Source organism: Rhinolophus hipposideros, assembly GCF_964194185.1.
Source record: "Rhinolophus hipposideros genome assembly, chromosome: 26".
In the NCBI taxonomy this organism is placed as follows: Eukaryota; Metazoa; Chordata; class Mammalia; order Chiroptera; family Rhinolophidae; genus Rhinolophus; species Rhinolophus hipposideros.
Genome location: NC_138072.1, coordinates 21,609,420 through 21,623,293, shown reverse-complemented (window position 1 = coordinate 21,623,293; position 13,874 = coordinate 21,609,420). Strand labels below are relative to the sequence as shown.

At 47.9% G+C, this 13,874-nt stretch overlaps 1 protein-coding gene across 6 annotated transcripts in view; it reads left to right on the top strand.

The window, feature by feature from the left end:
- The window catches only part of MTR (5-methyltetrahydrofolate-homocysteine methyltransferase), an 84,795-nt gene extending 75,158 nt beyond the window's left edge, over window positions 1-9,637 (top strand). For 5 of the 6 annotated variants that reach the window (XM_081038870.1, XM_081038872.1, XM_081038871.1 and 2 more), the window contains 5 exons: window positions 1,210-1,406; window positions 4,855-5,055; window positions 5,778-5,970; window positions 7,145-7,257; window positions 7,662-9,637. In XM_081038870.1, coding sequence (XP_080894996.1) covers window positions 1,210-1,406; window positions 4,855-5,055; window positions 5,778-5,970; window positions 7,145-7,257; window positions 7,662-7,748 — 791 coding nt within the window. In that variant the 3' untranslated portion in view covers window positions 7,749-9,637. The remainder of the gene's footprint in view (window positions 1-1,209; window positions 1,407-4,854; window positions 5,056-5,777; window positions 5,971-7,144; window positions 7,258-7,661) is intronic. The other variant, XR_013992617.1, reaches the window with a different exon arrangement.
- The last annotated feature ends 4,237 nt before the right edge of the window (window positions 9,638-13,874 follow it).

The following is a 13,874-nucleotide window of genomic DNA, read 5'->3' as shown; positions in this document are numbered from 1 at the left end:
TCCCCTGCATTTGACCGTTTGTTTATTCGTTCTTTAATAAGTGATTACCGACGTCACTAACATGCTGGGCTCTGTGCTGGGCACGGATGACCAGAACACAGGGTAATCCCTGCCCCCTGGTACCTGGCTGCTGGAGGAGGTGGTGTTTGAACTGCTGTTTGAAGATCAAGTGGGAGTTACGGAGGCTGGCACTGGGAATGGGAGGTGGCGTTGAAGCAAAAGACGTTCCAGGCAGAGGCGAGAGAGTGAGAGGCACAGACACATGTGCCGACTTGGGGTCCTTTGTGCCTGGGGGAGGGCATCTGGGACATGAGCTAGAGAAGTGGATGAGTCCATAAACTGTGAGTCCCACTTCTCACTTCCAACCCCACCCCTCAACCCCTCTAGAGACATGGGATCAAATGCTAAGCCATTCAGAGGATTAGGTCACAGATGAGAGCAGGAAGGAGGGGCTGGAAGTGTGGGATTAGGGCTGCGAAGAGCCTTAGAAACCGCCCCTGCCTGCTCCTCTGAAGGTCCTGGCGTGTTTGTGAGGACAGTGGCCCAGTAGCTCTCAGGACAGCTCGCACCACAGCAGGCAGAAAGGAGGTTCTCAGTCCGTTCCTGAGTGATCACAGACGAGCAGTAGAATGGCCGAAGGAAAACTGGACGGCCATGCTGTTGACAAAGGTCTGAAGACCCTGCTGGCCCCTCAGCATGGGAGGGGCAGCTCAGCGTCACATACAGAGTCAGAAAGTGAGAGGCAGGTGTCCTGGGAGCCTGGCCTGCGGTGCAGGGGAGATGCTGCGGGAGCCCCTGAGCTGAGGCCACCGAACAGGGGCTGCGCCACTGGGCTCCTCAACCTGTTCCACGTCCCCAGTGGTCCCTGTGAGGTCAGTGGAGTGGTGTGTGCACGAGGAGCATCGGTGACAGAAGGATTTGGCTGCTTTGTTTCACTCTGTGTGACGACAACTTGGGGAACCACAGGCTCGGCTCTGCCTTTCGTTAAATGGGAAAATGGAAGTGGCTCGAACTGGGGAAACAGACAGTGGGAACCACACTGACCCCTTCGCTGCCCCACCCTACGTCATGTGACGACAAACACATGACGTATTTGGAGGGGACAAAAGGGGAGAGAAAGTGACGGAGGAGGCCGGTGGCTCTAAGAGAAGCGTGCTTTGCTGGTTGTTGGCATCTGTAAGTGAAGTCTTAACTACATTTTCCTAATAGGTGAAGAGGCCAGAAAAGTCTACGATGATGCCCAGAATATGCTGAAAGAGCTGATTAGTGAAAAGAAGCTGCAGGCCAGGGGTGTGGTTGGGTTCTGGCCAGCGCAGAGCATCCAGGACGACATTCACCTGTACGCAGAGGGCGCCGAGCCCGCGGCCGCGCAGCCCATAGCCACCTTTCACGGGCTGCGGCAACAGGTACGGAGAGCCAGCTGTACAGCAGGTGGGCTGCTGCTACTTTTTGATTTGAGCACAAAAAAAAATGGAAATAAGAATTAAATAAGTCTGAGCTTTGTATAAATGACAGCTCTGCCCCACCTCACCCCCAAATGACGTCAGAGGCCTGAGCCCAAGGCCTTTGTGAGGATGGTGGGGAGAAGGTGCCAGCCTCGATTTAGAGAAACAGGAGTGTGTGTTCCTGTGTGGTAGACGGTGGATGAGAAGCACAGCTGCTGCCTTGGTGGTCACGTAGGTGCACGTTTCTGTGTTCAAAACATCGGTTAGTATACATGCATATTATTAAATAGGCTGGTGGCTCCCTTTCTCCAGGGGACACAGGTGGGAACAAACCTTTGCTGAATGTGAACCAGGTGCGAGGTACTTACAGGGCTCTTGATGGACAGTCTTGTTTAATCTCCACACAGTTGTCAGGCAGTTTATGTGTCCATTCGACAGAGGAGAGAGGGAAGGTTGACGTGAGATTGTGCAGAGTCCACAGCTTGGAGGGGAGAGTCCAACCTGTCTGCATCCCGATGGCTGTTCTGTCACAGCACTGCTTCCGTTGGTGTCGTGAGCACAGGCCCCCACCTCTTATATACCCCCACCTTTCAGAGTGCAAATATAATACTGTGTTTACCAAAAATAAGACCTAACCAGAAAATAAGCCCTAGCATGAAATTTCAGGAGGACATCCCCTGAATATAAGCGTCTTTTGGAGCAAAAATTAACGTAAGACTCGATCTTATTTTCAGGGAAACACAATATGCATGTCTCTCTAGCTGCTATAAAAAGTTGTTGTCCTAAACAAGAAATGGAACCAGAATTCACCAGAGTTATTAACAAAGGGTTGCAGTAAATTATTCTCTCAGTGTTTTACGGCCATTTCAGTCATTCAAAAGTGGTAGTGTTGCTTTTAATTATAACCACAATATAATTCCTAGTGACTGATATTCTGACCGTGACAACATCTGGAGATTCTTACATTTGGGACGTTAAACAGCACACAAGGGCAGCCATACCATTGCTGTCTACACTCACGCTCAGACACCGCATATACAAGGCAGGGGTCTCGTGTTAAGTTCTAGCCCCTCGTCTCTAGGAAACTGGTGACTTCTCTCCTACAGGTGTAGCTAAGGTCAGAAACCTCTCCTGGCCCAGTTTTTCATCCTTCAAGTTCTGTGTCCTCTGATCGCTTTTCATGTCCAGGCAGTCTGCGAAGGACTGTGTTAGGACATTTAATACAGTGACTTCTTAGTGCACCTGTGTTACTACTCAGGTAGGTGTTTCTGAGGAGGTGCTTTCTGCCAGTCACTCAGCATTCTGGCTGAGCAGAGCAGAGCAGAGCAGAGCAGAGCAGCTTCTACTCTGGGAGTCTCTGTTCTGAGTGGCTCTGATTGCTGTCCCTTCTGAAGTGCGGTGGGGCTCTGTCACCTGTCTTTCCTTGTGGTTCCTGGAAGCTTTGTATCTCCCCCTGGCTTTGTTAGCACAGAGCAGTTGATGGGCAGACTACAGGTGGAAAGCATCTGGCCCTGGGCTCTGTGACATTTCCATGTGCCACTGTCACACACCTTCTTGCCTGCACCATTTTCTGCCCAGTGTGGATTAGGCTGTACTTGTTTCCAGAGCTGGCAGGCAAATAGCTCCTGAGCTCCTGGTTGGCCACTCACTGATTAACTGGTTAGTCCTAAGCAGTGCTGGATAGCAGTCCAGAGCGTTGGTTGTGGTATCAATCCCCGATCCTGCCTCTCTCTGACCTTGAGCTAGTTGATCAGGCTAGGCTCTCTGCCTCAGATTTGTTGTCTGAAGTGGAGTTGATGGTATCACTTCCTTCACAAGGTTACTGAGAGGATTGGATTGACCAGTTCATATAAAGCACCAAGAATAGTGCCTGACATACAGTAAAGGCTCAGTAAATATTGATTATTAGCTATTTACATTATCAGCAAGTATTTATTGATGGTGAAATGTGTATAAGGCCTTATTGGTCAGCTTAGTGGTAGGGAAGAGTCAGTCATCAGCTGAAAATGAAAAATGGGGGAGGAGAGACACCTGGCCTGGTAGAGAGAGTCTACATGTGGATTTGGACCAAAGGAGGCAGCAAGTCCTGCTGACCTTGTTTGGCTTCAGGCTGGCCCAGGGCTCTCCGTAGCTGTCCCCTGACCCCCGCCCCCCGGCAGGCAGCCACTAGGCCTGTGTTGCTGATCTGGCAGCTTGTCGCACTGCTTCTGTGCATGCAAAGTAGAGGCGTAGACATTCGGTGGGCCCCTTTTGAACACACATTCAGGATTTAGTGTTGATCTTGAAAACACTGGTGGGAATTTTTTTCTATGAATGTCTAGGGTTCCAGCTCCCAGCACAGTGCCTGTGGCTGGCATTCAGTAAATGTTTGGTCACTATGTCAAATGAGTGAATTCACTGGTTTCTTCACTATGTATGTCATGTATTGTCACGTCATACATTTTTAAAAATCTCATCTCATTGATTTATTCAATAAATATTTATTGGGCGGCTGGTTAGCTCAGTTGGTTAGAGCGAGGTGCTCTTAACAGCAGGGTTGCCGGTTCGATCCCACATGGGCCACTGTGAACTGCGCCCTCCACAACTAGATTGAAACAACTACTTGGAGCGGATGGGTTCTGGAAAAACACACTTAAAATATATATATATATATATATATATATATATATATATATATATATATATATATATATATATATGTATGTATGTATATATGTGTATATATGTGTATATACATATATATATTTTAATTTTTAATTTTTTTTTAAAGATTTTATTGGGGAAGGGGAACAGGACCTTATTGGGGAACAGTGTGTACTTCCAGGACTTTTTTCCAAGTCAAGTTGTTGTCCTTTCAATCTTAGTTGTGTAGGGTGCCCTTCAACTTCAATTTGTTGTCCTTTCAGTCTTAGTTGTGGAGGGCGCAGCTCAGCTCCAGGTCCAGTTGCCGTTGCTAGTTGCAGGGGGCGCAGCCCACCATTCCTTGCAGGAGTTGAACCGGCAACCTTGTGGTTGAGAGGACACGCTCCAACCAACTGAGCCATCCAGGAGGCAGCTCAACTCAAGGTGCGGTGTTCAATCTTAGTTGCAGGGGGTGCTGCCCACCATCCCTTGTGGGACTCGAGGAGTTGAACCAGCAGCCTTGTTGAGAGCCCATTGGCCCATGTGGGAATCGGAGCTCCAACCGCCTGAGCCACCGGGCTGGCCCCAAAATATATATATATATATATATATATATATATATATTTATTGACTACCATGCGTTGTTCTGTGGCCGAGGTTGTAACTGCACAGGACAGACAGACATCCCTGTTTGAAGCTCATCTGCTCCTGGAGAGACGAGCTTGCTGTCCGCTGGGTGTGGGGCTGTGTCCATGCTCACAGTGCCTCTGCCCGCCCTGGTTTTCAGGCCAAGAAGGATTCTGCCAGTACGGAGCCATACCTCTGCCTCTCGGACTTCGTCGCCCCACTGCACTCGGGCCTGCGGGACCACCTGGGCCTGTTTGCCGTTGCCTGCTTTGGGGTGGAGGAGCTGAGCCGGGCCTACGAGGAGCAACACGACGACTACAGTAGCATCATGGCCAAGGCGCTAGGGGACCGGCTGGCCGAGGTAGAGCAGCGGGGCCCCAGGGACAGAGCCCGGGGTGGGGACATGTGCTGGTGCCAGAAAGCGAGGCAGCCCCGAGGGTCAGATGAGGCCAGCCTTCACATCACACGCATGTTTCAACCATGAATTTTTGAATTGTTTCTCTCATCATCTTTTGGGCAAAGAAAGCCCTGTGACAGTGCCATATTCAGAAGTCACATTTAGAACCTGCACTTCATTGTCTTAGTTCTCCTGTCTCCCTTTGCTTATTGTGATGTGACGTTTTCCCAAGGAGCCTGAAAAATTAACAATAGACTTCTGTTTCAGAACTCCTTGTTTTAATGTTGGCGCCCTCCATAGATTCCTCATCTTTCTCTGCATGGAATGGGGTGACTTAAGCTGTGGGGAAGTCGTCTCCCCCTTTCTTGAGGCTGACAGTGGAGGAACAAGAAACTGGTGGTCCCAGTTTCTCTTTCTGGCAACATGGGAAACATTTATGTTAAAAGGCTTAGACTCCTTGGATCATTGAATGCGATACTTCAGAACCCAGGTTGAGGTCAGAGTTGAACAGCAGAGCAACTAATGAAATTGCAGATGAGTCGAGAATCCAGCCTGTCCCCTCTTGCCAGATTCTCCTGGCCGTGGTCCGGGAGAAGGTGGTGCCCCGATAACTTTGACGGAGGGTGGAAGCAGCACTGCTGCCGAGGGTCTGGCCTCTGCTAAGCCCGCTGTGTTCTGGGTTCCAGGCCTTTGCGGAGGAGCTCCACGAGCGGGTCCGCAGAGAGCTGTGGGCTTACTGTGGCTGTGAGCAGCTGGACGTCATCGACCTGCGAAGACTGCGCTATGGGGGTATCCGCCCAGCCCCCGGCTACCCGAGCCAGCCTGACCACACAGAGAAGCTCACCATGTGGAAACTGGCGGACATCGAGCAGTGCACAGGTACGTGCCAGGAAGAGGTGAGCGCCCCTTGGTCCTTATTCACTGGGTGTGCTCTTTTCTACGTCATGATACAGGTGGTTAACGTGTAAGACTGTGGAAAGGCTCCTAATGAAATCATCTGTGTTCCCATCCTTTCTCACCTCTAGCTGTTTATTTTAGTATGTAACCTCCTTATTATTGAGTAGTCTTACATCACCATTTTTAGATTCATCAGTGTTACTTATTGTCTCTTAACCTGAACAGAGGAGAATTTAGCTTACTCATCCTGCCGGTTTTCCTATTACAGCTGTGTTACTGTTTTTAATCTCTCTCGATGACCTTTGTAACCTTTAGTAACCTCCTGCTGGTTCTTTCTCCTTCTGTTGCTTGGAGGCAGTATCTCTGGGGGCTAGTCTCACAGCACTCCCGCCCTTCCGGTCAGCTCTCCTGTCTCTTACTTTTACACTGTTATTAACACAATTAACAATATTTAGTGGTATTAATCAAAAGCATGCCATCAACACTGAGGAGTTACGGAGTCGAGATTTAAGTGAGGAAGTGAGGCTGTGTTGATTTTGGGTTCGCAGGAAGAGCACAGATATGAGGAGTCACAAGACGGGCACAGCAGTCCCGTTTCTGCCATGAGCTGGGTGACCTTTGGCAAAACACCTTACCTCTGTGCTGCCCTGTTTCCCTGGCCATGAAATGAGTGGCTTAGACTAGGCAGATTCCATGTGCCCTCTGAGTTCTAAGCTCCTGATGAAACCGTTATCTTTTCTTCCTAAGCACTGCTGCAGGCTCACTCTTCCTGGAGCCTGACTGCTGGTCACCCTGGTGGCAGTGGCCCCACAGGAGTCCGGGGCACCTCAGCTCCAGGCTTGGAGCCCCTTGTCTGGGAAGGCCCAGGCTTAGGGGCAAGTGGGGGCCTCTGTAACCCATCTTGGAGGACGGGGCGTCCGAGGCCAGAGTCTTCCAGGCCTGAGTGAAAGGGGATTGTATGTCTGGAATTTGTTCATCCCTGTGGCAGGACTTCGCTGGACTAGTCTGGTCCCATCTTTCATGCTGTGTCACGTGTCCACCTAGAGGCATGAGCTCATGTTCACTCTCTTGTCCAACGAGAGTTACTGGGCGCCTCCCCAGGGCCAGGCCTGAGCCGGGCGGGAATCAATGGGCTTCTCCCGTTTCCTTTCTCGAGGCATCAGGCTAACGGAGTCTTTGGCCATGGCACCTGCAGCAGCAGTGTCCGGCCTCTACTTCTCCAGCTCGAAGGCCAAGTACTTCGCTGTGGGGAAAATTTCCAAGGATCAGGTAAGGGTTTCATTGGCTTTCCAAGATGCCTGTCTTGTTTTAAGTGGAACTGTGCAAACTATTTTATTTCACATGTGAATGAGAATAAAACGAGAGGGAAGGGATGAAGAAATTTATCTCAGTTAAGGTCTTCATTTGATTTTATCGCCCCAATTCTAGCCCTCCCGTTTTTATGCAGAACACACACACACACACGCACGCACACACACACACACACACACACCAGCCAGCTTCTGAGCATCAGATATTCACTACATGTTGTTTGCCTGCCCAAAAAATAAGCTACTTAACTCAGTAGTTTGTTATTTAGACAAGACATGGAAGGTACTTAATGTTTTGTGGAAACTTTGGTTCAAAAACTCTTACCATTTTGGTCTAATACACCGCTTTTTACTCTTTCGCAGGTTGAGGATTATGCTCTGAGGAAGAATATGTCTATGACCGAGGTGGAGAAATGGCTTGGACCCATTTTGGGATATGATACAGACTAACTGTTTGTTTTTCACCTTCTCTGTGCTTGGTGACCTTCGGGGAAATGTAGTCCTGAGTGCCTTAAAAGAACCGCAACGGCAGCAGCACCCAAGCCCATCTGCATCTGGGTGGCGCTTGCACTGCTTCAGCTTTTGGCAGACTGGTCGGTGGAACCTTGCAGAGGGCCAGGATCTTCCTTGGTTCTTGGAAAACAAGCTGCTGTTTGTCAGGGGCCCTTGACGGGCAGCGAGCACAGCGCTGGCCGTGTCCCTGTGTCCCTGGTCCCTCGAGTACTGGTACAAGCTGGAGAGAGGTCTTTTGCATTTCAAAGCAAGTCAACTTGCTTTTTTCGTTTTTACCTCAGATCTAGGCGACCACTTGTTCTTTTTTTTTGTTTTCTCTTAGAAAAAAGCCTGCACCTCAGTTGAATAGAGACTGTAACCCTGCGGCAAAATGACACTGAGAAATGGGGCATTTTAATCCAAGTGGTTACAGTACTCACTTCTGACAGGGAAGAAAGGATCACTGTATTCTCCTTCTGGAAGACCTCGTTTTCTGAAGGCTCATTTCAATGGTTGCAGGGGTCCCTTGGGCAGAAGGCACACTCTCACCGCTGGCTTGTCAGGAATACGCAAGCTGTTTGCCCTAGTGTGGTCAAGTATAGGTGTTCTCCCAGCACTTTGTCGTGACTTCTATGCCCTCGCCCCACGAGAAGAAAAGGAGGAGGGGAGAGAGAGTGTCTGTTCAGGGCCGTGAACATCTTTTAGTTGTTTTCCAGAATTGAGCCGGCTCTCTCATGAACTGTGGTGTCCTCTGCAGATTTGGACAGGTGAATAGCTTAATTCCACTCAATTCTTGCTTTTCTGTGCTGTCCCAACCCCAAACTCTTAGAGTTCAGGAATACCATGTTGACTTGTTCTCCGTTATTTCAGGGAGATGGTTAAGAACATTTGCTTTGGAGTCAGACACACATGGATTCAAATTGCAGCTTTGCCACCTTCTTGCTGTACAACAGAGGCAAATCACTTAAGCTCTCCCTCACTGTTTTCTCATCTGTAAAATGGGGACAATGATACTAGTTCCCGTCTCATGGACATGAGGTGTGGAGTAAATGAGATGATGCACATAAGGCAGTAAGACGGGGTCTGGGACACAGTAAGTGCTTAGTAAACTAGCTTCTGCAGAGCTCTGTAGGTAGTCCTTTGAGCTCTGCACACAGTAGGTACGCGTAGGAAGGGAACGAGGGATTCCCTTCCTGTGGAAGTAAAAAGGTACTGTGGAGATGCATATAGTAATGATTGCAGTGAGTATGGTGGGTGCCCTTGTGGGTTTAGAACCCCATTTAACACTGTGACTGGGAAAGAGAAGCCACCCTGTGTCACATGCACCTTGTGATAGAAGCTGGCCGTGCCCCCCTAAGCATTTACACCAAACGTACATTCAGGCACATTGGAGGTGAAAGGGAAGAAAACTTAGGAGCTGATGATCCTGCGTGTCCGTGGTATAATCGTATCTGTTTACAGAGTAACACACCTTCTTGGGCATTGTGTGCCCTTAAAGTGAAGAGAACTGTGTGTTTTCGGTACATTGCATTTGTGCTAGACTGAGAATGAGACTTGGTTTCCTGAGACACTTAGTTGGAGGACTTATTTTTTGCTCCGGAGCAGGTGTGTTCTTTGTTTTGGTACATTCTTCTGTGAGAAAGAATAACCTTCAGACACAGTCGTGCGCCGGGTAACAACATTTCGGTCAATGATAGGCTGCATATGCAATGGTGCCCTCATGTGATGATATGGAGCTGAAACTTCCTGTCGCCTAGTGGTGGCATTGTGACGTCATAGCTTTGGCTTAGTTGCATTGTTATTTCAATAAATTTAAATTTTTAATTAAAAGATTTTTTTTAACCTGATGTAATTGTTTCTTAATTCTGTTTAAGTGAACACAGGAAAATTTGAAGAATTCCAGTGGGCAAACATCTTAGCGTTCAAGTGCTTAGTTATTTTTTAAAGAATGCAACTCTTCTCAGAAAAGGTAGCAATTAGCTCTGAGATATATTTCAATGGCTCCTCTTATATAAAACCTTATGTAAATCCTTCCATCGTCATCTGGTTTCTCCTTATATTGCTGAGGGCAGGTGCTAACATCTGTCTTACAACTGGAGGGAGCTGAGGTGCAGGAAATCCAAGTGAGAGCTTGGTCCTTAAAGCCAAGGCTGGTTCCTAGTCTGCAGAATCCCAACTCCCTCCACTGTGCTTTCAAATTAATAAATTCTTGAATAAAAATAAGGATGAATGTCAATGAGTGGATATACCACCATTCCCTCCCCCCCCAAAAACCCACAAATTGGTGAGTTAGATGATAGAAAAAGGAGATGGGGCACATCCCTATCTAAATTTTTGAGTCCATCTCAGCTTAGTACAGGGATGTTTGGCTACAGTTCTCTTTTATAATTAGAAAAATGGTCAGATAAACAAAATAATTTAAAAACCTGATCATGCTTTCCACTGTGTGTTATTCCCCAACATATCAGATGAGATGAGAAAGACCCCTGAGAAACCGCTTCTCCATTTGCTACAACTGATGTTCATGGGGGCAACAGACAAAAACAGAGCTTTACCAGGCAGCTGGAGAGGGGAGGCGTGCTACCTCTTCTATTGAGAAGTACTCAAGGAGGGGGATCAAATGCCAGAGTTAGTGCCAGAGCCAAAAATTGAGAAATTCTGCCGGGCAAACAATGCGAATTTAAACATTTGTTGAATGGGTGAAATCATATTAGAGGACCGAATAGGAAACGAGCTAGGAAGTGAGATAAATCAGAGAAAGACAAATACTATTGGATATCACTTCTATGTGGAATTTAAAAGACTGAACTTACAGAAACAGTAGAATGATGGTTCCCAGGGGCTGGGGGGTGGGAAGTGGAGAGATGTTGTTTAAGGGTACAAACTTAAAACCAGTAGATAAAAAGTTCTGGAGATCTTATAATGCATAGCCCAGAGATTATAGTCAACGATACTGTACTATAAACTCGAAGTTGCTAAGAGGCTAAATCTTAGCTGTTCTCAACACAAAAAAGATGATAAGTACGTAACGTGACATGGTAGCGGTATTAGCTAATGCTACTGTAGTGATCATTCTGCAATACATAAATATATCAAACCAACACCTTACACAGTGGTATATGTCAATTATATCAATAAAAAACAAAACACTCCCAGCCCCCACGTCCCCCAAAGAACAACCAGCGAGGGCTCCCCAGAGCATTTCCAGACATAGTCAGACGTGCTGCGCCTGCCCAGTGCCAGGAGACCACTGAGCAGAAGCGAATCCCATGCACCCTTCAGTGCCCTTTCCAAACCCTACAGTTCGGGGAGCTGACACTCATGATTACGCGTCTTGAGCACAGCATGTCCCTGCAGCCCCTCTGAATCATCAAAGCCTCGTTAAAATTCAGTATATCTTCAATATTAAGTACATTTGCCTTGAGAATTACTGCTTTTGAAGGTTGGCCACCCAAGTATGATACGTGTGATGCCCTTCCATTCACCAGTAAACAAACTAAGATAAGTCCTTCCTTTCCCCCATCGTGTTGGACAACAGAGCACCTCCTGGCTCTCTCACTACATAGCAGAGGAGCCAAGCCTGACATGTTTAAACTAAGGAGGGTACTGCAGCAAAGAGGGTTCCTCGGGGTGCATGAGAAGATGCTGAAGAAGCGTGGTGACAAAACGAGGGCGGCGTTGTGACGGGTGTCAGCACAGCGTGGAAGCTGAAGGGACGTGTGCGGCAAGGGTGAGTCATTCAGGCCCATAGCACTGGGGGGAGGAGAAGCTAATTCTGGATGATTCCTAGCAGATTAACAGGAGTATCTGATTTAAGAAAGCAGAGCACTCATTGGGTTTTATTAAGTGACAAGTGTAGCTTGGTTTTAGATGCTATCTGAATTTTTACTCCAAATGTGTGTAGGATTGGAGGGGCTGGGGAAATTTCTGGACGGTGGGGAGTGAGGAGGAACTTTGCAAAGGGTTTGGTAATAGAAGTTGCAAACATTTGTGGGCATATTCTTGTCGGGAGACAGGGAAGGGAGTAGGAAAGAGTGATGGAGTCATGACTGCCCTAAAAATGGGGAGCCAGTGGGAAGGTCTTCACCCAAACGTTTTCTTACTGACACTCGAGGGCCAAAGCCTGCCTTCTGTAGGGAAAAAGACGCAATGCGTATTCCAGTAGGATGGGTGTGCTGTTGCCAGTCACTTCCACGTGATGAACACAGGCCATTCTTATTACTCCTTTCATGTCAAAGTCTGAAAAACTTCTATTATTTTGTAGATTTGGTTGGTACCTTGCTGTCAGGGCCCTGCTAAGATTTACAGCAATCGGAAAAATCATTTACATTTACGCATTTAACTTACCTTCCCAGGAGCTCAACTAAGGCTTAGGATATTTGGGAGAGGAAATATTTGCTGGGCAAATTATCTCTGCTTTTGCTTTGTGTGAGGGCCCCAGGTGGAGAAATCTTTGCTGTAATATGGCATTTGTGCATTTATTCATTCATATTCATGTAGTCCACTCAATTATATGTTCATCAAACACTGCTTGGGCGGCGTCCTGTTCTAGGGCTGGGGAGAGGATGACGGATGCCATGTGAGTCAGAATCCCGGGCCTCGTAGAGAGTAGCATTTCCTGCACTTGGTCGAGAACTCCCTCCCTCCAGGTCCTTTGCGCCCTTCAGGTCTGAAACACCCTCCACCTCGAGTTTAAAAGCAGAGAAGCCATGTCCTGGTCTCCTCTGTATTGTTTCGAGGCGCATGTGAGTACCCACGTTTTACTGGCCCCTTTCCCAAGTTTTTGCTGCTGCTGCTGTGCCCCTCAGCACCTGCGGTTGTAGATGTCATCAGGCAGGCTCCGTTTCATCTCTTCTTGCTAGCTGGGTGTGAAACGGGTGTCTGTGTGCTGCTGTCAGAACACGAGTGCCATGCCCTCGTGACAGAACTCTTTCTGGGCGTCAGTTTTTGTGCTGTGCTAGAATCGGGGAAGATGGGCGGGTGTGTGCGTGTGCAAGCAGCTTTTGGTGTCTTAGGAGGACCGGTCTGTGATTTGCCGTGAGCATAAATGCGGTTCAGCATTGCTCCAGGAATACAGACCGGTGAGCAGCTGCCACGCCTCCTCCCTGTCTCTTCATGGCCTTCGGGGAACAAAAGTACCCAGATATCTCCCCTTCAGATCACCAGGCTGTGCGTTGCAGTGTTTCCTGGGAGGGTTTCCTGATAAACATCTGCCTTCCAGAGAGAAATTAGTCATTTAACAAATGGCTCCAGAGAGGTTTATTGATGCAACTTGCCTGCCCGCCGTTTGTTTTAAATCATGACTCTCGTTTGTCCTCCTCTATTTTTCTTTCCTAAAAATTTGCTTTTTGAGCCTTGGTACACCACGGGGTCAGTGATTTCACAGTAACATAAAATATAAAAAGCCCCCACCTCACTTTAAAACATTTTGTTGTTGTTCAGTCATTAAAGAATATTTATGATGAGTAAAATCTATAGACGAGCCCTGGTTTAGCACATTGAGCCGGTCTGCGCTCAAATGCCTTGAATCCCCAGACGCCTGTCTGGGATGAACTGTCATCAGTCCTTCAGTCTTGGCCCTTCCTCTGTCACTTCTGTGTTTCATTTTTCAGGGTACATATTGCTTTATAAGTGTATTTCATCATAGGAGATAGGCATTATCACCTAAATTAGATCATAGGATATTTAAATGGGCAAGAATTACCTGATTTGCTTTCTTTGTATGTTTTGAAACTTTACAGAGTTTGAGGAGAGCAAATGTTTAGGTGTTTGTGGATGAATAGTCTGACCTGAGACGAGCAGTTGTGGAGGGGGACCCCGGGGTCAGACCTTCTGTCTGTTCAGGGGACAGGTGTGTGATCAGCTACAGGGTATATTCTGTCTGCTTCAGAAACGCCTTCTCCTCAGGCCTCCAGCAATCACTAGCCTGGTGGCTTTGGGCCAGTTACCACCTCTCCAAGCGGCAGTTTCTCCATCTGGAAAATGACCTCACCTCACAGGATGGTGCATGAACTTGAATTCCGTACTGCACAGAAGCACTTGGCACAGTGCCTGGCTCAACAATAAAATCTTCGTAAACTGAAG